This window comes from Salvelinus alpinus, chromosome 39 (genome assembly GCF_045679555.1).
Source record: "Salvelinus alpinus chromosome 39, SLU_Salpinus.1, whole genome shotgun sequence".
NCBI lineage: Eukaryota > Metazoa > Chordata > Actinopteri > Salmoniformes > Salmonidae > Salvelinus > Salvelinus alpinus.
Window position 1 is genome coordinate 6,986,673 of NC_092124.1, and position 23,758 is coordinate 7,010,430.

The 23,758-nt window shown below is 42.2% G+C and overlaps 2 protein-coding genes across 5 annotated transcripts in view; one reads left to right on the plus strand and one right to left on the minus strand.

The window, feature by feature from the left end:
• The first annotated feature begins 511 nt into the window (after window positions 1–511).
• On the plus strand, window positions 512–10,242 carry LOC139566714 (beta-1,4-galactosyltransferase 1-like). Its single transcript, XM_071387980.1, has 6 exons — window positions 512–1,100; window positions 2,768–3,003; window positions 8,283–8,470; window positions 8,665–8,787; window positions 9,217–9,321; window positions 9,568–10,242. Exons 1-6 carry the CDS (start codon window positions 743–745, stop codon window positions 9,695–9,697), a joined length of 1,140 nt encoding a protein of 379 aa, XP_071244081.1. The 5' UTR covers window positions 512–742; the 3' UTR covers window positions 9,698–10,242.
• Window positions 10,243–13,034: 2,792 nt separating this feature from the next.
• Window positions 13,035–23,758, minus strand: part of LOC139566711 (phospholipid-transporting ATPase ABCA1-like) — a 45,691-nt gene continuing 34,967 nt past the window's right edge. For all 4 annotated transcript variants that reach the window (XM_071387966.1, XM_071387965.1, XM_071387963.1 and 1 more), the window contains exons 36-48: window positions 23,109–23,278; window positions 22,510–22,687; window positions 21,630–21,745; window positions 20,837–20,981; window positions 20,428–20,551; window positions 20,131–20,260; window positions 19,768–19,951; window positions 19,036–19,142; window positions 17,197–17,338; window positions 16,679–16,813; window positions 16,135–16,331; window positions 15,755–15,998; window positions 13,035–15,502 (exon numbers count right to left, since the gene is read on the minus strand). In XM_071387966.1, the coding sequence (XP_071244067.1) occupies window positions 15,359–15,502; window positions 15,755–15,998; window positions 16,135–16,331; window positions 16,679–16,813; window positions 17,197–17,338; window positions 19,036–19,142; window positions 19,768–19,951; window positions 20,131–20,260; window positions 20,428–20,551; window positions 20,837–20,981; window positions 21,630–21,745; window positions 22,510–22,687; window positions 23,109–23,278 (2,016 nt within the window). In that variant the 3' untranslated portion in view covers window positions 13,035–15,358. The remainder of the gene's footprint in view (window positions 15,503–15,754; window positions 15,999–16,134; window positions 16,332–16,678; window positions 16,814–17,196; window positions 17,339–19,035; window positions 19,143–19,767; window positions 19,952–20,130; window positions 20,261–20,427; window positions 20,552–20,836; window positions 20,982–21,629; window positions 21,746–22,509; window positions 22,688–23,108; window positions 23,279–23,758) is intronic.

Consider the following 23,758-nt stretch of genomic DNA (forward strand, 5'->3'; position numbering starts at 1 on the left):
TTAACTCTATTTCTTCAACTGCGTTGTTGGTTTAAAGGCTTGTAAGTAAGCCTTCCATGATAAGGTCTACACATTTTATTTTATTTGATATATAAACCCTTCTCATAAAACATTATCAAGGTTTACACATAAAGGAGTGTATACGTCGCTTATGCTGGTATTGAATTTAAAGTTTTATTAAATCCAATTATTTTCAAATGTAGGCCGATAGCGTCAGAGAACAATTAGAATAGCCCTATAGGCTAAAACGTTTTATAAGGGAAAAAAATAGCCTACCTCACAGGCATCTATCTGTTCGTTCTCCTGGAGTAAATTCAAATTCAAACAAATCACAGCCTAGGGACTTGCAAATTAATAAAGACTACTAGGCAAGTACTACATAATGACTATGTTTTGGGCATTTTATTGAATAGTTTGCTAGTGCAGTTGCCTAGTAGGCTATGATTTCCTCGTTGTGGGCTTTTATTATAGAGGAAGCCACAGGTCCACTAACTGTCATGTTACTGACATAAAGTGTAGTACGCAAAGTTAATTCACTCTCAGGAGCCTACGATAACTGATGGTCACAGCCACACAGTAGAGGAGGTTGGAGAAAAAATGATCTTACCTTGTCTTTTTGCTTGAAACTATACTGATTTGGGCAAAAAAATAAATAGATTATTTTTAAATTGCTTTTTTAATACGGTCGGTGCGTAAACGGATATGCATTTGTCACTACAGTTCGGCATATGACAGCCGCATTATGCTCGACTCGTCTCTCAACTTTAGGCTGCGGAAGAGAGGCTGCACCGTGGTTGTAGTTTTAGGTGTTATTAATCTCTTAGTGGCTTTATTTTATTTAATGGGTTACTCGAATGGGTCGTCAGCAAACAAACTAATAAAGACACAGACGCGAATTGAAACAGCTTTTATTACCGTGACACTTCCACCGCAAGATAATGGACAACACGACCTTAATAACAGAGTTGTAATATTGCGAACTCCAAAGTTTCAGGATATACCCAATACAACTACTACAACCACTACAACTACTAACACTACTACTACAACAACTTTGTGGGATAAGTTTGAAAAATGTCCTGATCCGTCTCCACATCTGGGTAAGTAGGCTATGATTTGATCAATTAATTCAAGGGCTGGTATTTAATCAAACATGCACAGCAGAAACATTACATTATATTGCATTATACATGTAATTGTTATAAACATGTAAGAGGACACTTTATAACACATTAGCAGGCTATTTCCATGCTGATTTTTTCTCTCCAATTCTGTCATGAACATATGGACTGTATTTGTTTCCCCAATCAAGCATGGAACCTGAATCCAGATAGTTTGGCCTCCCAAGGAAATACATTAAAACTTTTGATATTTAATCGAACTGTTTGGCCAAAAATAACAAGGAAATGAGCATGCTGCATATCCTTGAAATATATGTAATTATCAGCCATAACATTCATGGGATCATTCTCTGGGATCTTCTCCAAACATACACTGAGTACACCAAACATTAGGAACACCTTCCTAATATTGAGTTGCAACCCCTTCGCCCCATTTGCCCTCAGAACAGCCTCAATTCGTCAGGGCATTAACTCTACAAGGTGTCTGACTCCAATGCTTCCCACAGTTTTGTCAAGTTGGCTGGATGTCCTCTGGGTGATGGGCGATTCTTCATACACACAGGAAACTGTTGAGCATGAATATCCCAGCAGTGTTGCAGTTCTTGCGCCTGGCACCTACTACCATACCCCGTTCGACACTAAAAAATGTTGTCATGTCCATTCACCCTCTGAATGGCACACATACACAATCCATGTCTCAGTTGTCTCAAGGCTTTAACATGTCTTCTCCCCTTCACATAAGTGACATCGATAAGGGATCAAAGCTTTCACCTGGATTCACCTTTTCAGTCTATGTCATGGAAAGAGCAGGTGTTCTTAATGTTTTGTATACTGGCACAGTTGCATCAAACATTGTATTATGTAATTATAAATGTATTATGTAGTTGTGTATCTCATATTAGGCCTATATTTCCTGGCTTTAACTATAAGTCGATACGAGGAAAGATCTCTCGATTTATTTAATGTTAAGCCGAGCTGCATTGTGAAGTTTGCTCTCTGTTGCTGAAAATAACTATATGTTCTGTGTTCAGCACAATCATGGCTCGGGGCAAATACTTTCAGCAGCATAGACCATACTTTTTTGGGGGGGACGGACGAGATAACACATATTTCCTCTTAACCCCTGAACTGCCTGTTGCAAAGAGACAAGCATGAGATATCTGTTAAATCAGCACCATTTCCTGTGGGTCTGGTTGTATCTGTGAGTCAAATCAAATTGTATTAGTCACGTACACATGGTTATTAGATGTTATTTCAGAGGGGTTGGGTTGAATGCGGAAGACACATTTCAGTTGAAGGGATTCAGTTGTACAACTGACTAGGTATCCCCCTTTCCCTTTATTGCGAGTGTAGCGAAATGCTTGTGTGTAGTGAAATGCTTGTGACATCAATAAGGGATGCGTCCGTGTGTGTGTGCATGCGTGCACGTGTGTTTGTGAGTGTGCATGCGTGCGCGTTTGTGTGTGTGCTCTATTTTTCTTTTACAGGAGGTCAAAGGCTGAAAACTTTGAACAAAGAGAGAGATAGAGCAGGGAGTGATGGAGGCGTGAAGGCAGAAAGTGAAAAGGAAGTGAATGTGGTTAAGGAACAGGAAGAGGTGTGTTGAGAGTTTATGACCCAAGAGATCTGTTTCTCCTGACCTGCAGTTGGGCCTCTCAGGGTGGAGTTCTCTACGCCTGTCAGCTTGGACACAGTGAGGAAGGAGAACCCAGGTCTGCAGGAAGGAGGTCGCTACAAACCACATGACTGCGTCGCCCTCCAAAAGGTTGCTCTAATCATCCCCTTCCGCCATCGTGACGAGCACCTCAAGTTCTGGCTCTACTACCTCCATCCCATCCTTCAGCGCCAACAGCTGGACTATGGTGTCTACGTCATCAATCAGGTAACGCCAGAGAAACCAGTCTAATCTACATGCATGACTGGTTTCATCTATTCACTGAACTAGCCTTTCAGAGTCTGTCTGAACAAAGAAAGCCGCTCTGTTGTCATACATTTGTTTATTCATGCCTAGAGGTTTCCACACAAGTAACCTCCCACCCTTCATTGTAGATAACAGGAAGAATGTTAACGTGTGTCGCAACACCCCACCCCCCCCCACCCCTCTCACAGTTACAAATCATTACTCAGGGTCTTCAAACCGAGGCTGAATCTCAATAGCCTATCCTTTATTCCTTGTGTCCTCTCCTGCCGTCCTTCACCCTCGCTTCCTACAGAAAATGTAAGAGGGATGAAAGAAGAGGAAACATAAATGTACGGAACTACGAAATGATAGATTTGTAAGAAGTGCGACGTTGGTGAGAAACTAAGAGAGCTAAGAGAGACACTGAGAGAGACACAGAGAGACACAGAGTTACACAGAGAGACACTGAAACAGGAGATAGACAGACATCCAGCTCCAGCTCTCCAGCCCCAGCGCCCCAGCTCCACACAAGCCCAGGCATGTACTTTAAACACAGACATGGTTCAGCTGTGAGTTGAAGTTTATACTCACTATCTGTAAACCACCAGCTGTCCTGCTGTGTTTCTCACAGATAATCAGAGGGCACAGCCAAGTTGCCGTGATGAACAAGTGGAAGCCTTCGGTTTGCAACATGGAGTGTCTCTATCAAATAACCGTGATGCCTGATGTGATGTCATCAAGTATGAGTTTATTCTAATGTATTGTTTTAAAGGACAACATGTCTTACTGTAGGTAGGATAAGAGGAACTAAACATGTGTGGTAACTCAGGTCCATGAATACCTGTTGGATGGTTTCACCAGTGGGCAAAAGTTTGTTAGTTTAAGTCAACAGACTTAGTCATTGTTAAAAGATTTCAGACACAGGTGCATCTTGCTGTCTTTGTGAACGAACAGGTTATTGTCTTGTAAACCGATTAGAAGCCAGATATGGCAGTATGAGCATCCATCCTACACTACTGGAAGAGAAAAGAGTCAATGGCTCGCTATAGAACGGCAAAGCTGTTCGACTGCTTCTCTCCTTCTTTTTATTCTTCCCTCTTTCCTCCACACCTTCCCTCTTTCATCCACACCTTTCCTCCTTTCCACCACATCCATCGCCTCAATGGACTCTCTGCCTTTCCTAACTTGTAACGACTCTTAAATTCATGGATGGAGCTATTGATGCAAAGACTGATCATCCGAGATATCAACATTATAGTTTTAAGCATATTTTCAGGCTATGCATTTACAATGTTTACAAACATTGGAGTAAAACCAGCTTATATTTTGGGTTCTGATGGGGTACGAAAGTTGAACTAAGCTCAAAGGCATGTATACGTTATATTCTTCAAGAATCAATCTATCATTCATTTATAAGTTCAAAATTGGATGTAGCAACTGCAGATTGCCCCTTTTAAAGCATGAAAATGGTCAGGTATAGTAGTTTTCAGGATATAGCAAGTATCTCGAATTATGAAGATCAAACCAAGGCAACTGATTAAAGCAATTGTAGATGAGAGGGCGTGCTTTTTCAGCACGGCTGTGCCGTGATCACAGGTACGAGGCGGATCCGAGTGCCGTAGATTCACAGATACGAGGCGGATCCGAGTGCCGTAGATTCACAGATACGAGGCGGATCCGAGTGCCGTAGATTCACAGGTACGAGGCGGATCCGAGTGCCGTAGATTCACAGGTACGAGGCGGATCCGAGTGCCGTAGATTCACAGATACGAGGCGGATCCGAGTGCCGTAGATTCACAGGTACGAGGCGGATCCGAGTGCCGTAGATTCACAGGTACGAGGCGGATCCGAGTGCCGTAGATTCACAGGTACGAGGCGGATCCGAGTGCCGTAGATTCACAGGTACGAGGCGGATCCGAGTGCCGTAGATTCACAGGTACGAGGCGGATCCGAGTGCCGTAGATTCACAGGTACGAGGCGGATCCGAGTGCCGTAGATTCACAGATACGAGGCGGATCCGAGTGCCGTAGATTCACAGGTACGAGGCGGATCCGAGTGCCGTAGATTCACAGGTACGAGGCGGATCCGAGTGCCGTAGATTCACAGGTACGAGGCGGATCCGAGTGCCGTAGATTCACAGGTACGAGGCGGATCCGAGTGCCGTAGATTCACAGGTACGAGGCGGATCCGAGTGCCGTAGATTCACAGGTACGAGGCGGATCCGAGTGCCGTAGATTCACAGGTACGAGGCGGATCCGAGTGCCGTAGATTCACAGATACGAGGCGGATCCCAGTGCCGTAGATCAGCGGAGCCGTGATAAAAAGGTTGTTCAGCACCTCGAGTGAACAATTGCTTTTCTACAACGGGTTACCAATTAGATAAAACACTTGATTTTGATATGTATTCATAGGCCACTATTTCATCCCTCAATGAAAATATAGGCCTAGTCCTGACACAAATCTTGGTTGCTAGCCAAGCTGGCTGGTCGTTCATTCTATCGGTTAGGTTGCCAGAGCCGTGACCCAGTCGTGAAGTCTTTTTGTTCCATATCAATGGACGCGACCCAGTCTTTAGGCCTAAATGTTTATGGCAACGCTCTTATCCCTTACTTGCTAGCTAGCCAACTACGGCTAACGCTGTCACGTCAAACAGTGTAGCCAGAATAACAGCAAAGTAGCTGTATTTGCGTTTGTTTAAGCTGTTTTCTATTGACATTTATTTGGATAACAATGAGCTGATGATGCACGATTTTCCCTGACATAGAACATTTGCTCTCCCGTCAGGACACTGTTCAGAGGTGCTAGCCAACTACACAGCCACACAGTCACTTCAAACGGAAGCAGGAAAGACCGCAAACTAGCTGCATTTAATTTTGTTTGATTCATGATTTGGACGGGTTGAGAAAAGATGTTTGTCTCGTCCTGACACGATAATCCTCATTGGGACAGTGGAGATAGAATTTCAACAAATGTCAGAGAGAAAGACAGCAACGTTGGTACAAACCCCCGTCGTTGCAATCCAAATGTAATGCCTCGATCAGATCGACATCGTCATTGCCTTTTGGCACACCAGAAGTACATTCATTTCCAATGGAACGCTGCGTTTGCCTTGCGCCCTGTGTTCTGTGTGGTGCATACGTTGGATTTATCCAACGTATGCATCAACTTGTATGCACAGACCTGACAGAAATAGTAGCAAAAGGTGAATGTTGAACTTTTATTGCACACAAAAGAGTAACAATTTTGGATTACATAATGGGAAAAGTTTGACTGCAGAATTTATTACACAGCATTGATGTAATGACGCTGTCGGTTTGATTGAGGCGTTAGGCTAGAAGCACAGGAGATCATGTCTAGATGCTTTTTATAGTGGAAATCAAGTTAATGAATGGCCTGTCTGGGCTGATGGGACAGTGGATGCGCAGTGATTTCTCTGATGGAACAGAAAGCAAGATGGCAATTTTTGTATTATAGGCTTACCCGTATGAAACTGGTTATTTAGTATGGCTTAGACCGCATCTCAACCAATCACAGAGCTTGTTTTGACCAACCTGTTGTAGAATTGTGACTTTATATATTTTTTTGTTTAAATAATCAAATTCATTATTTCATTTTTGTGGTGTATTTGGATGACAAAATCACCACTTCGGCCCTAACTGTCAGCTGATGACTACCACACATTGATAGTGAACAGTAGCCTACTCCTATGAAGATGACATTGATAGTGAACAGTAGCCTACTCCTATGAAGATGACATTGATAGTGAACAGTAGCCTACTCCTATGAAGATGACATTGATAGTGAACAGTAGCCTACTCCTATGAAGATGACATTGATAGTGAACAGTAGCCTACTCCTATGAAGATGACATTGACAGTGTAGAGGAAAGAACTGTGTCCTTACATGACTTCTACAGGTGCTTCCTGTTCTTGAAACCAAAATCGCAGATAACTTTTCTCTCTACATATCTCTCTTTCTCTCTCTTTCTCCCCTCCTCTTCTCACTCTCTCTCTCTGTATGTCTCGCTCTCTCTCTCTTTCTCTTTCCCTCTCTCTCTGTCTCTCTCACTCTGACATACTAATAACTACTACTAACTCTGTTTTCACTCTCCTAGCACTGCATGTCTGCAACCAATCACATCTCAGCTAAAGTATGGTTGGGTTCTTCCAATGCTCGGTGGCTTTTTTTTCTCCTTCTGCTTTCTTCTGAGGTAACTAAGAGCTACTGTATGTATACTCTGCGGTTCTCTAACACGCTGCTGCTTATTTTCTGACATTCCTTAAGGTGAAGTCCCTTGGTGTTTCTAGTTAGTGTATTGCATGATGGTTATGCAAATATTGTTTACTTTCCTCATATGAGATAAGGACAAAACCTGTCTGGGGCTCCTTAGGGGCGGTTTCGCAGACACACATTAAGCATAGTCCGAGACTAAATTTATTTTTAGACCAGGACTAGGCTTAATCTGTGTCCAAGATGCGGGCCCCTAGTGACTGTCTTTTAGAAGGTGGTGCGTTGACCTGAAGTAATCTGTAAAAGAAAAAAGTAGTGAGTGCGGACCTTCCTTTTTTTCTAGTGCTTTGCTCATATGCTAATGTGAAGTTAGCTGGGTGTTGGGAAAGAGAACTGGCTGGAATGTAATGTAATGTTGCAGCTCAGTAGATCTTCAGGTTGTCAGTGACTTAGAAAACTGGTCTGCTTGCTTTTATTTATTTATTTAACTAGGGAAGTCAGTTAAGAACACATTCTTATTTACAACGACGGCCTAACCTGGCCAAACCCTAAACCAGACAACGCTGGGACAATTGCGCACCGCCCTATGGGACTCCCAATCACAGCCAGTTGTGATACAGCCTGGAATCAAACCAGGGTCTGTAGTGACGCCTCTAGCACTGAAATGCAGTGCCTTAGACCGCTGCGCCACTCGGGAGCCCCTTCTCAGTAAATCTTTAAATAGTTTACCCAACAATGGAAGATCTGTGAGAGCTAAGAAGAAAAAAAAAACTTTCTATGCCTGTGATGTGGTTGTCCCACCTAGATAACAGAAAGTCGCTCTGGATAAGAGCGTCTGCTAAATGACTCAAATGTAAAATGTAAGAGTACACCAACTTGAAATCAATTTGCATATACCGGAACTTTTTTTAAATACACTTTTTGATGAATTAAACCTTTTCTAGGGACAAACTTTATTCAATTATAAGTGAATATTTGGCAAATAATTTAGCGTACCCATGTTTTGAAAATTACTGTCATTTCTTCATTAGGATGGAGACAACACATTCAACAGGGCCAAGCTGATGAACATTGGCTATGCTGAGGCCCTGAAAGAGTATGACTACGACTGCTTTGTGTTCAGTGACGTGGACATCATCCCCATGGATGACCGCAACCCCTACAAATGCTTCAGCCAGCCCAGACACCTGTCTGTCTCCATGGACAAGTTTGACTTCAAGTACGGCACAAAACTTCTTTCTAATGCATCATCATCATTTTGATTAATTGGGACTCTTCTTCAATTCATACAATGAGTACATAGCTAGAAGAGTAGTAAACAAGTATATCTATTTATGCTTAGCCTACACTTTTCATTACTTGGCTCTTGGTATGGGCCAGATGAGAAATATTTTGTCTTTGTCTCATCCATAGGTTGCCCTATAACCAGTACTTTGGCGGTGTCTCAGCGTTAAGTAAGGAGCAGTTCCTGAAAATCAACGGCTTTCCCAACAACTACTGGGGCTGGGGTGGTGAAGATGACGACATTTTCAACAGGCAAGAAAGTGCATTCCAATCCAAACAGACTTCTAAAGCATTACAGACGAGCCTATACTAAAGTCAGACTTGGCAAGGGGACATCATCACGTTCTAATGTTACCGATGCATTGTATAATGTTCATGCAAAACACAATATATTCACCAGGGTGTTAGGGTCAGTCAATTCAGGAACTAAACTGAAATGACAGTTTCTTTTTCAATATTTTTTTTTATAAACTGAAAAGGAGAAGCTATTTACTTAAAAAGTTGTCAAATGTTTTACTTAAATCACTTCCTGAATTGAACTATAATTGACCCCAACCCTTTATGAATTTTTAACTGAAATCACTTCCTGAATTGAATTGGAATTGACCCCAACCCTGAATTCCACAGTATTTCCAACTTGTCTGCAAAGTCCATTATAATAATCAACTCTGATTTCCACAGGTTGAGCTCCAGAGGAATGTCCATCTCTCGTCCAGATGGCGAGGTCGGAAAATGCCGGATGATCCGCCACGAGAGAGACAAACTGAACGACCCAAATCCTCAGAGGTAAAGCTTTAGATTAGAACAACCACATTCAACAGGTTCCCCACAATGTTGTGTCTTTAAAAAATAACATTTAGATTTTAAGGGGAAAGTTTTTTATTTCTTCATGATAGCATCAGCATTGTCACTCAGCCATCACAGCCAAGAAAATATTGGCTATTGTATGGCCACAGGATTGACATATCAGTGCATCCCGAATATCTTCATAGGAGGATAGTAGACTGATAAGTCGTTTCCTTTGCATCGCAGGTTTGACAGAATACAACGCACGAGACTGACGATAAATACCGATGGGATCAGCTCTCTCAAGTACGAAGTCATCAAAGTGGAAAAGGATGCTCTGTTCACGAATATCACAGTAGATGTGGGGAAACCTTAGTGAAAGTGGATAAATGTTAGTAGTTATTTTGCACATCACTTATCACAAGGTGGTGGGCAGAGAAAGCACAGCGGAACCATGGAATGCAGTACTGAGAATGCTCTGAATTCTCCGGGAACACGTGTATTTATTGTGGAAACAAATGGAGAGCACTTGGATAAATAGGATGGCACAACAAGACCTCATAAATATCAGAGTGGATCAAATGTTTGACTTTTAATGGCAGTACAAAAGGGAAGGTGCGTAGGACAAAGAAGTTATTTTGTATATCATTTGTAATGAGTTGTCTTTGTGTAATTCTGTAAGGGAGAACTACTTGGTTTAAATGTGTATATAAGTTGTATAAATATGCATATAGTTAATACATATTTTATATATTGTTTCTTCTTTCATTTTCGGCTAAGATATTTGAGATGATTACGGTTTAATATATTTTTTGCGGAAATGTTTCCCATATTTGAAACTGTGTGAAAGGTCTTAATCACAATCTAAAAGCAACGATTGGTTTGGTTACTTATATATGTTTCTAAAAACATCAGTCGATACCCACTTGTTTGCTGTGATTCTGTACATTCACTACCTGTGACATGATCACTTCCATGCTTCTTTACATTCAAACCCTATTCAGTACCTGTATGAATGATCACTTCCATGCTTCTTTACATTCAAAACCTATTCAGTACCTGTATGAATGATCACTTCCATGCTTCTTTACATTCAAACCCTATTCAGTACCTGTATGAATGATCACTTCCATGCTTCTTTACATTCAAAACCTATTCAGTACCTGTATGAATGATCACTTCCATGCTTCTTTACATTCAAAACCTATTCAGTACCTGTTACATGAATGATCAATTCCTTGTTTCTGCAGCGTACAAATCAGTCGGGAACAAACATACGACTGACCATCACAATATGTCTGTATGGTCAGTCTCAGTCCCCGCCCATTTGGCTTATCTTTAATGTGTAGAAATACTGGTTTGGTGAGCAGAACACTGTGGACCCAACCTGTCACTTTATTTAATGTGACTGGAAGCTAAAGCCTACTGCCTGGTTTTCAGTCATAGGAATAGAACAGGGAGAAGTTATTGAATAAATCAAATGTTTTACATTTGAAATATTCAAAATCTATTTTTATTGAATACATTTTACTTTATTTGTCCTGTTGGGCTATTGAATATATTCATTTATAATAGTTAAAATGATTGGAATACATGTTTAATTGAATTTATTTAATTTCAAGTCTCCAATTGGGGACTCCAAAAAGTGACTACAGACCTAGCTCTGTTTTTGATTTCCGTCCTGTTACAAGGAAATCAGTAACGGATTAATTTGTGGTTAGTCAAATAATTTGAAGAAATACTAGTGAATCAGTCTTGGGAAATCCCAGACCTAGGGCAACATTGTTCACATTGTGGGAGGCAACCCGTGTGCCAAGGGAGACTAGAGTATTATTAATTTAGAAGTTAATCATTTCCTTTTCCCCCGTCACCTCACAAATTGGAACTTGACCATATAACTGGGCAATAGTTCAGGTGTGATAAAAGTAGGTCTTGTAAGACTTGTTAAGTTGATTGTGTTGTCAAGAAAGCAGAGCAGTGCGTTATCGCAGATAGACCTCTCACCGAGGTAAAGACAGTTTCAGGTTGGATATTCCACGGATATTCGCCTGTACTTTTCCTTACGTCCACCAACAGCAGTTAGGGACCGTCAACATAGTGACAAATCAAATTTTTCACATTTCAATAGCTCTTTAACCATAACTCCTAAAACGGGTTGTAGCTAACCCGATGGCATAGACACATTGCACACACATTTTTTTTGTTGATTTACATCTCGCACTATTTTCAATTATTTATTTACATTTTTCAATTTCAATAGCTCATTGGTCATATGACCTACTGACTTCAACAAGGTTCAGAATGTCCACTGACTACCCTTCTATATTGCACAACCTTTCGTTTGTCCATTTTCATCTCACATGTTTTTACATACATTTTTCAAAATGTAAAATGTCAACAGCTCCTTGGTCATGTGACCTACTGACTTCAAACAAGGTGCAGAATGTACACTGACTACCCTTCTATATTGCACACTCTTGTTTGTCATGTCAATTACACACCTAAGAAGCGTGCAGTGGATATACACCCATATTCCATAACCTCTAGTCATGTATCTTCTATATTGTTGTACTTAATATTAGTTTGACAATTAGGGGGTTCAGTCCAGTGTTGTGTTTACCCTTTTCTTTAATATTGATCTATAATAATTGGTAGTTCTAAGGACTTATTTTCCCAGTTTTAAAAAAATGTCCTCACAGTATTTAACATAGGTACACAATAGGAGAGAGACAGATAATATCTCCTTTCATGGTTAATATCAACCATAAAGGAAAAGGGCAAAGTACGAGAGTCAAGTGTTGTATCCCAGGAGGTTTACCCCGGGGGATGGTAATAGAGGGGAGGTAGGCGACGTTGGCTCCCTCTGCTGGGAATACGGGAGCTGGGCACACCGACACGGACAGCTCTAAGTAGAGGTAATTAGAGGAAAGTGCCAACCAGCCGTGGAGGCCAAATAAAAGGAGCACGGTGGCACACCGCGAGAGGGAACGGGGAGAGACCGACAGCAAGCCACAGTAGAGAAGTAGGACCGAGCCAAACCTAAGTAATTTTCTGTCTTAGTAAAGTTGTTTTTGCGCACTAAAACCTCCCTGTCTCTGTGTCAATCTCTGCACGCTCAACCCAACACCCCACGGTTTTACCACACATGTTATTAATTGTCCAAAGCAGAGATGGAGAGTGAGCTAGTAAGGTAGGCTGTAGTGGGTTTGCTGGTCATTACATATACTGAACATGTCACCAAACAAGGTTCAGAATGTCCACTCAGTGGGCCTACACATTGCATACCCTTTAGTTTGTCCATTTTCATCTCTCACGTTTTTACATGAAATTTTCCAAATTTAACATTTCGATAGTTCCTTGGTCATGTGACCTACTGACTTCAAACAAGGTTCAGAAAAGATTAGAATAATGAGATGTATCCACCAAAACAAAGAAAGGATAGGCGGCAGCTAGACAGCCTGCTGTTGTGCCGTTAGGGTGAGACATGTATCTTGTCAGTATATACATAATCTTTGGTAGCAGTAATTTTCCGGTAATCTCAGATAAAGGTTGACATGAAGTTGTTTGACTTGAATTATTGTAGAAATAAGGGCAACTAGTGATGTATTTTAGAAAGGGTTTGGAAAACAGTTTACCTTAAAGTTATCTAGAATTGATAATGATGAAGGCAAGATAATAGTGGTAGATTTGAAGAAAGCATACAAACCACTGTCTTGAAAATGTATCAATTTTTATTCCTGTAAATAAGTACTGTACACAACAAATAACAGACACAACCAGCCTTTTTAATACTTCAAATGTAAACAAATAATATTCAACACAAGAAAATAACTACCATGGTACTGCAGGACACTTTTCCTTCCAAATTGTTTCTTCTTTTTTTGTCATGGAACAATCTAAATGCATTGTAGTTTCAGGTGTATCTTCTGAAATCTGGGGCTATTCCAATGTAAGTCCTGTACTGTGTCGATTACATAGAAAACTTCAATAAAGTGCTAGGTGTCCACATCCCTCCCCATCATGACCAATGAGCAGATAGGGTTCTTTGTATGATCAGCAATTCTGTACGAATGAACGTAGTACTCATCGTAACGTAACCAAAACAGTGGCATTGTATTGGTCTGGTCCCTCTCAATTCGACTGTTGCCTTTTATCGTGTTTGTTTGGCCCTAAGTTTGCATGTTAATATGGCAGACTGCTGGTGTAACTATGGCGGACGTGTTGTGTGTCAGTAAATACAATATCAGGAGTTAGAGAAGAGGGGGGGTGTACATTTGGGGTTATGGTCAGTAATAATAACGCACAATAGACACGCACAAAAAGGACCTTGGCAACGGCCCAGAAAGTACAATGATGGTTGGATTGTTTGTGAGCACCATGTGAGACCCAGCCTCCATGTGTAGCCACGTGTTCTATACATTCTAGCCGTTGCATCCTTCACTTTCAGCACGTGTCCTTTACTTCTCAAGCGGAAAACTCCCAAGATGGCGGCTGAACTACAGGAAGTCAGCTGTTCAAGGAAAAAGACAAGTAAAAGTGTACAAATAAGCCGCCCCGCCCCCTGACTCAACCTCAACACAACGTTGACTCAATGTTTTGGCACTGGTGACTGTTTACTGAACGACACATATCCAGATATATCTTCAATGTAGAATATATATATATATATCATCATCATCTGCTCTCCTGTCACTGTTACCTGTGACTTCACAATACATAAATAAATGAATAAAATGGTATACCCAGTCACATTTCTCTCGTGGTCACGTTAGTAATAGCGTGTTTTTTACCACAGAATCTTGAGGCCTGCCGGGGGAAAACCCCAGTAGGTTATCCAACAGCAACAGCCCATCTCTTTAGTCCATTATACCTGTCTTAGAGGGTTCATGCTTTGGCACACAGGACCTGTACGGTATATCTACACTATGTGGTCCATTAAAAAGCATGACATTTAGTTCCATCCTCACACTTCAGAAAACCTGTCACAAATGTCAAAAGGATGATTGTTAGCTAATAAACGACCATTGTCATTATTAGACTGCACATTCACGTACAGAAGTACAGAAGTTGACCCCACATTACCTATGGCAAAGTACAGTACATTTAAAGCAGTAATCTGACAATAAGGTCTCTCTGAAATCCCTTCAGGGTTCTAAAGAAGCTCCGGTCTTTGTGCTTTGTCATTCCAGAACATTCCATGGCCTCTCTTTTGGAGTGTTAACATTATCTCCAACATGATTGGCAGGCACTGTGCTGGACGTCATGACAACAACAAAACATTAATCTTTAAAAAAAATACAACAAACATTTAAAAATACAAACTCCATTAGGTTCCATTTTTTAAGATGGAAAACTAAATGGATCAATATACTGTATTTAAAATGTCTTTCATTTGGGATTGGACTATCGTTCAAATGAATTCTTATTCTTCCAGTTCATAAAAAAAATGGTAACAAAGAGCGGGAGATAAAATAGACTCTGAATCAAAATGACTGTCGGTTGGCAATGAGCGAGTTGATTGTAACTTCTTCTTTATACATTGTCGAGCGTGTCGCTGATCCTGGTCGAGTGAGCACACAGAAACTGTGTACTCTTCATGCTCTGCCTGGGGTACAACTTTGAAATATATTCAAGTCTTTCAGTCTTTTCAATCTAGCTAGCGAGGGGCACAAGGCTGTTCCTCGTAGAACACTTCATGGGATTTTATCATCTTTATTTCTTTGCATTGATTTGCATTGACTTTCAGTGTTGAACTTCTGCCGCTCGTTCTCGCGTCACCCTACAAAGAACGCTAATGCTGGGCAGTCCACCGAGAAAGAATAAAAATTAAAAAACGCTACAATAAAGTAGAAAACCCTCCTCTCCAGAATGACCCGTCTACAGGGGCCTCAGCAGTTAATCTGGGAGAGGAACAGACACAGGGTTCGTCCAAAATGGCACCCTATACATTACATAGGGCACTTTTTTGACCAGGGCACTGGTCGAAAGTAGAGCACTATGTAGGGAACAAAGTTCCATTTCATGTGCAGCCTTGGATTCACACACAGCTCTCCCTGGCCTTCTCGTCTGTGAGGAAAGACTTGAGCTGAGTAATGTCCACTGCCACCGCGTCTCTCTTGTGCATCGAAATGTCTTTTAAGTGGTCCTCGTCACTTTGGTCCTTGGCGAAATTGACAAATACCTGAAGTTAAGAGAACACACACAGACCAGATGAATCAGTGTGCTATGCAAGCAACGTTTGTTTAATTTGCATTTTGGTTTAAGTGTTTTTCTTTTTATCATTCTATTTTGTACTGGCAAACGAAACATTAATTTCATATAAACCTACACAAGACCCCCTCGAAAAACTACTTTATTTTATTTTTAAAGAAGAAGAATTGCTATGATAATCAAAATGGCCGACAACAACATTTTCAACCAGCCCAGCTCTTACTTGGTCTAGTGTTGTCTGGGAAACGGAGTAGTCCTCAATGTGCAGCCACTCCTTGTTCTTGGCCAGGATGCTGAAGATGCGTGCCAGGGAGGTTTTGGAGGAGGACAGCTGATACTGCAGCATGTTCCTGTGCTTCTCCTTCAGAGTGCTGCCTGGAAGCTCCTTCTCAATGAACTCCATCACCGGTCTCAGGTCCGGGTCAGGTCCTGCCACCCGGAGGATGATGGTGTAGCCATCCCCAAATCTGAATGAAGAAACGCATAGGGATGATTAGCGTTAGCTCAATGTTGATCCAAAATGGCCACCGTGCTTTTTCACCAATGTAGTGATTCACTACTGTACAGTAGGTAACTCCCATCTCTCCCTCTCTCTGTTCTTACCTGTTCTTTAGGTGCTGTACGCTGCCCAGGCAGCGGAACCTCCCATTGACCATGATGGCCATCCGCGTACACAGGGCCTCACACTCCTCCATACTGTGCGAGGTGAGAACCACCGATCGTCCCTCCTTGACGATACTGAGAATGCAGTTCCACAGAGCCCGTCTGGCCTTGGGGTCCATACCAGTGGTGGGCTCGTCCTGTCAGCCACAAAGAAGAACAACACCAGAGCCTGGTCAGACTAGGCCCAGGAACAAGTTGGTGTAGGAAACAACACCCTCTAGTGCCTAGTCTATTGTTGACATCCTCAATGGAGAGACTGGTTTCTAGGTTATAGGTTGTGCTGGGAGTTTTTCCCCCTGACCATGATGTGATCAGGAAAAACTCTGGGTCCTAGATACTGTAATAGGTATTGAACTTGAATGAAAGGTTGGTCCCGTTCACACACATTGATATACTGTAATGTAACATGACTGAATAACATAACGTTTGGGTATATGAACAAATGATTAGTTAGATAAAAGGCTCATAAAGTAGGCCTACTCACCAGGAAGACCACTGGTGGACCACCGATCAGTGCCATGGCCGTGGAGAGTTTCCTCATGTTCCCTCCACTGTAGCTCCCTGCTGCCTTGTCCACATACTTGATCAGGCCTAGTTTACGGATGCCCCACTCTGCCACCTGGACCAGAGAGAGATAGGTGCCAAAGACATGATTAGACAAACAAGATAACAAGATCACATGCTATAGCCCACCAGGGCTGGGGTCAATTCCATCTCACTTCAGTCAATTCAGGAAGTAAACCGAAACAACCTGTCCTTAAAACAACAACCTGTTCTTAAAACAACAACCCGTCCTTAAAACAACAAATTGTCCATAAAACAAAAACATGTCCTTAAACAATTACCTGCCCTTAAAATGGACCAACAAAAAGGCAGAGACAAAGTCTCCAAATAAGGAGCATGACATAGTTGCCTGTCCTTTAACAAGGCACAAAATGTCCCGGTTGTAAGAATGTCTTCTTCTTTTTTTGTCAAGAGGATAACACACGGACACACACTCACCTCACACACTTCCTTCTCGGGAACCCCCCTCAGGATGGCGTAGAACTCAAGGTGCTCCCTGCCAGTCAGCAGGTCGTTGATGGCATCAAACTGAGGGCAGTAGCCCATGTTCTGGTGCACCTCGTTTATCTCCGTCAACACACTGACAGACCACACAGAGAACGCACACTGTCAGTCACAACAGCACACACCTCCAAGCTATTTAAGACTCCGTTCACAGTACGTATTTCAAGACCGTTGTAAGGCTATTTCAAGACTATCGCGATATACAGCGGTTATGGAAGCTTCAGTGTGAATGAGGTCTTAGAGGCTGTAATCAATAATGCATTTAACCATTAAGATATACTGTAAAATACGGTACATGTATACTGTATAAATCCCGGAATAACAATTTGTTCATCTTGTTTAACCTGTTTGAGCTAGGGGGCAGCATTTTCACGTTTGGATGAAAAGCGTGCCCAGAGTAAACTGCCTGCTACTCAGGCCCAGTTGCTAATATATGCATATTATTAGTAGATTTGGATAGAAAACACTCTGAAGTTTCTAAATCTGTTTGAATGATGTCTGTGAGTATAACATAACTCATATGGCAGGCGAAAACCTGAGAAAAATCCAACCAGGAAGTGGGAAATCTGAGGTTTGTAGTTTTTCAACTCTTGGCCTATCGAATACACAGTGTCTATGGGGTAATTTTCCACTAGATGTCAACAGTCTTTATAACCTTGGTTGATGCTTCTACTGTGAAGGAGGGGGGAATGAGAGGGGATTGAGTAAGGTCTCTCCCAGAGAGCCACGAGCTGACCATGCGCGCTCACGTGAGAGCGACCTGCTTTCCATTGCATTTCTGAAGACAAAGGAATTCTCTGGTTGGAACATTATTGAAGATTTATGTTTAAAAACATCCTAAAGATTGATTCTATACTTCGTTTAACATGTTTCTACGAACTGTAATATGACTTTTCGTCTGAACTTTTGCCTGGACCTGCCCGCGCGTCGTGAGTTTAGATTGTGTACTGAATGCGCGAACCAAAAGGAGTTATTTGGACATAAATTATGGACTTTATGGAACAAATCAAACATTTATTGTGGAACTGGGATTCCTGGGAGTGCATTCTGATGAAGATCATCAAAGGTAAGTGAATATTTATAATGCTATTTCTGACTTATGTTGACTCCAACATGGTGGATATCTTTTTGGGTTCTGTTGGTCTCTGAGCGCCGTACTCAGATTATTGCATGGTTTGCTTTTTCCGTAAAGTTTTTTTAAAATCTGACACAGTGGTTGCATTAAGGAGAAGTATATCTTTAAATATGTGAATAACACTTTTATCTTTTATCAATGTTTATTATGAGTATTTCTGTAAATTGATGTGGCTCTGTGCAAATTCACGGGATGTTTTGGAGGCAAAGCCAAATGTAAACTGAGGTTTTTGGATATAAATATGAACTTGATCGAACAAAACATACATGTATTGTGTAACATGTTGTCCCGGGAGTGTCATCGGATGAAGAATATCAAAGGTTAGTGATTCATTTTATCTCTATTTCTGCTTTTTGTGACTCGTCTCTTTGGTTGGAAAATCGCTGTATGCTTTCTGTGACTAGTTGCTGACCTAACATAATGATATGTTCTGCTTTCGCCGAAAAGCTTTTTGGAAATCGGACACTGTGGTTGGATTAACGAGAATTTTATCTTTAAAATGGTGTCAAATACTTGCATGTTTGAGAAATTTGAATTATGAGATTTCTGTTGATTGAATTTGGCGCCCTGCAATTTCATTGGCTGTTGGCGAGGGGTTCCGTCCTAGACAGGTTAATGATATTTACTATCCCTCTCACCTCTTTCCCGCCAGGTAAGCTTCACCACTCGTGACTATGGAGTCTCCAGTCAGCATCTTGAAGGTGCTCGTCTTTCCTGCTCCGTTGACTCCAAGCAGACCAAAACACTGGAGAGAGAGAGGAGAGAAGAGTTTCACTGGACTGAACCACCAACAGGATATGGAAAGGGGAGAATCTATGGGTAGGGCCAGCATCTTCTCCTGACCATCTGACCTGACCAGTAAAGCTAGTCTATTGTAGACTAATGATCAGGTGAGGTCATGTGACCAGGAAAACTAGTCTCGTGAAGTCTAATGGTCATGTGACCAGGAAAACTAATCTAGTGGAGTCTAATGGTCATGTGACCAGGAAAACTAATCTAGTGGAGTCTAATGGTCATGTGACCAGGAAAACGAATCTAATGGAGGCTAATGAGCAGGTGAGGTCATGTGACCAGGAAAACTAATCTAATGGAGGCAATGAGCAGGTGAGGTCATGTGACCAGGAAAACTAATCTAATGGAGGCTAATGAGCAGGTGAGGTCATGTGACCAGGAAAACTAATCTAATGGAGGCTAATGAGCAGGTGAGGTCATGTGACCAGGAAAACTAATCTAATGGAGGCTAATGAGCAGGTGAGGTCATGTGACCAGGAAAACTAATCTAATGGAGGCTAATGAGCAGGTGAGGTCATGTGGCCGGGAAAAACAACCGTCCCTATCTATGCTGTACAGTGGTAGCAGAGCCAGCTCACCTCTCCTGGAGGAATTCCCACACAAAGACGATCCACTGCTGGTTTCTGTTTTCTATTGTACACCTTGGTCAGCTGCTTGAGTTCCAAAATGTCAGACTGTCCCCCTCCTCCCAGAATCCTTTGCCTCTCTCTGGCCACGTCTTCATCCTCTTCACCAATAGGTTTCTGGTCGGTGCTCATAGATCTGAGACAACCAATTAGAGATCAAGGAGAATATTTACAGCAGATCGTTATGAATACAAAATGTTTTACTGACTTGACTATTTTGATATGTATACATTTTTAAATAGAAAGTGGATAAAGGACACAACAAAAGAGTCTAATCTGATGAATCTGTCCAATGAAATGTGAGGCCACGCCTACCTGGCCTTGATACAGAAGCGGTATTGGATGAGCACGGTGATAGTGAAGAACACCACACCCTGCACAGCCATGGCGAACAGGTTCTTGCCCACCATGTCCCACGCCAGAGGGGAACGGAACCGGTTCTCACCTAGAACCAATGCAAGGAACAGATGATTGTCAAGAAACAGAAGCACAGCACTGACAAATTTACAATAATAAAAAAAAATATATTAAATCACAAACTTCATTCATTGACATGACTTATTTTGTCCTAAAGTAATAACGACCTATGACCTATGACCTGAGCCTACTTACCAAACCTCTCCAGAGCGTCGGACATGGCCTGGTTCTTCACCATGTCGATGAGGCCTCGGCCCAGACAGAAGTGAGGGAAGATCAGGAACACGTTCTTCAGGATGTCGTTGATCCCTCCGATCTCCTGTTGTCACATAGTAGAACAACACACAATCAGTCAAACTATTACATTTATTTATAAAGTCCCAATTTAATTCAATTCACTTTAAATGTTGTAATAAAATAAGGGCTGAATTGTAACAGTATGTCACACTGATAAAAAAAGCATTTCTACAGGGATCTTTCATTTCTGCAGTATTCGTCCACCTAATGACTTTCACAAGTTCTATGAAGTCTCATTAAGCCCTATTAAGTCCCTATGAAGTCTAATGAAGCCCTATGAAGCCCTACGAAGTCTTGTTGTACGCACGTTGCTGCCGAAGAGCTCGAGGACAAAGGTGGAGACGCTGCCGTTGATGCCGATGAGGATGTTGACGGAGGTGAGCACCACGTAGGCCGTGCTGGGGATCTTAAAGAAGAAGGACGCGGGGTACATCAGGGGCGTGATGGACCACCTAGGAACAGACGTCAACAGGAAGTTAGAACATGTACAACTCCCAATCTTATATAGACGTAGCCTTGCAACGCTAGGACATATGGTGTGTGAGTGAGGTAGTTTGTGTGCGACATATTGTGTGCGTCGAAGGCAGTGTGTGTATGCATGCACGTTGTGGCGTACAGCAGGTCAGCCACCAGGGGGAGACTCGTCGAGGCCTGGCGACAGACGGAGTATACATCACGAGGCGATGGCTCTATCTGCCGGACGTGCCAGGTCTCGACGGGCTCTCCGGCCAGGACTAATTGGGGCTGATTGGGAGTTGGTGAGTAATCAAGGGCTGATTGCTCACCAGTTGTACAAGTCCCATAAAACTGCCAGAAGGGCAGCACACAGGGAGAGTGGGGGAAGAAAGGATTCCTGTATGGTTGTGGACCGTTGCAGAGGTAACAGGATACAGCAAGACCCGAAGCCCAGAAGACAGTATCCTGGAGAGGGTCTCTTGGGGGAGACCTATTCTTTTCTTTTGGACTATTATTTAAATAAACACCTTTGAAACTGAGCTAATCCTACTCTGTCCGGGTCTGATCTGTGTGAACGTTTTGACCCACCACCCTGGTCTGCCACAACGTGTTTTCTGTGTGTGTCTCTGTGTGTGTCCCCTCACCCATAGAACAGCAGCAGCAGGGCCAGTACAGGCAGGTTGGTGGAGGAGACGTAGGCGTCTTGTTGGAAACAGATGAAGATGATAATGACCAGAGTAGCAGGGACGATGTAGTTACACTGGAACAGACAGGAAGAGGCCAGGACATTCAGGACTTTCTCATACAGTCACATACCATTTCAAGGTGAAGAACCTGCTGCGTACAGTCCAGATACAGAGCTATTCCAATGGGTCGACTTAAAACAACAGAAAATGTTGTGTTTGTGACGTTTCCATGGTGTCTCAAGGCATTTGTATTTTTATAAAATTCTAATATACAGTTAGTGAAAGTCTACACGTCACTTGTACGGTCTTCACATTATGCTGTCTTCAAATTACATCTAAAAAGGTGTGTGTGTTCACTGGTCACTGTAATAATATATATGGTATACTGTATATCCACACTGACCTCTCTACACTCGTAGAAAAAAAGGTTCTCCGGCTGTCCCCATAGGAGAAGCCTTTTTGGTTCCAGGTAGAACCCTTTTTGGTTCTAGGTCAGTGGAGGCTGCTGAGGGGAGGATGGCTCATAATAATGTCTGGAAAGGTATCAAACACATGGAAACAACGTCTTTGATGTGTTTGATACCATTCCATTGACTCCCTTCCAGCCATTAATTATGAGCCGTCCTCCACACAGCAGACTCCACTGTTCTAGGTAGAAACATTTTGGGTTCCATGTACAACCCTCTGTGGAAAGGGTTCTACATGGAACCCAAAAAAGGTTCTACATGGAACCAAAAAGGGTTCTTCAAATGGTTTTCCTATGGCGACAGCCGAAGAACCCTTAAAGGTTCTAGATTTTTTTTTTTCTAAGAGTGCAGGATGAGATGAGAAGCCTTACCATGTCCCAGATGAAGTTGGACACCCAATAGAGGAAGGGCTGCACCCCACTGATGAACTGCATGTGTTTGGCCTTGTTGACTCTCTCCTGGATGAGGAAGACTACGAAGCTGGCCGGGACGAAAGACATGGCGAAGATCACGCAGATGGACACCAGCACGTCCACAGAGGTGGTCATCCTGGAGGGAGCATGCAGAGGGAAAAGATGGTTCTGAGTCATACATAGAACAAGTTGGAAAGCATTATGCCTGGATGCTTTAAGTAAAGTGTTGCCATGTTTTATTATAAGAAATAAATAGTAATTAGGTTGGTCCTATTTCATATACATGTACAAGTGTGTATTAGAAGCATGTGTGATTTGGAAATGTTTTTTTTTTTGCGTATCCCAACTCCCTCTGATTCACCCCCCATTGAGCAATTAGGATTTACGTGCCTTGCTCAACAGATGTTTCACCTTGTCGGCTCGGGGATTCGAACTAGCAACCTTTCAATTACTATAAGGAGGTGCATTGTAATACTGTATATTTCTTCCAATCCATGTCATTGATAGATGAGAAATTTATTTAATGGAAGAATTTGAGTTGTCGGCTAGGTACTTACAGTGCGACCTGGGACAGTTGCTCCTTGGTGAGGTTGAGTGGGTGGTTGAAGGCATGGATGCCATATTTGCTGGGGTCCTGGCCGGCGGGCAGGCTGGCACGGAGGATTCCGTTGTTCATCACGTTCAGGAAAGACCCGATGCTGTGCCACCCCTTGTTGTTGAACCAGATCTGGATGGGGTCAAAGGTTACAGGACAGAGGTTAGGAGGGAGGAGCTATTAAAACAGAGGAAGAATGAAGTGTGTTTGTAAGGTCTTAAAATGGAGGAAGCAATAAATGCGAAAACTGACTAAGCACACACCTAAAGGCCTCATCTTCCGGTTCTTGGTAGAATAACGTAAGTGAGGATGAGTGACTTTAGGTTCTAGAACAAAAGGTCTTTGGTCTGAATATAATCAACACCGTTCAAGTTCCCTGAAAAACAATGTGAGCATTTCCCCTTTGTTCCCCAAGTCTCATTTCCTAGTCATGGCATTTCCGTTGGTCTGAACCTGCTTATTAAGGTCAAAGTGCTGTCGTAGATATTTTAAAACCCTTTCTGCTGTGTAAGCATGGAAATCTACTGTGTTGGGTCTGAAACAATGTTCCCACAGGGGCACGATGCTCAACTTGTGATTAAATGAATTGTGCAACAAAATTGTGCAACAAAA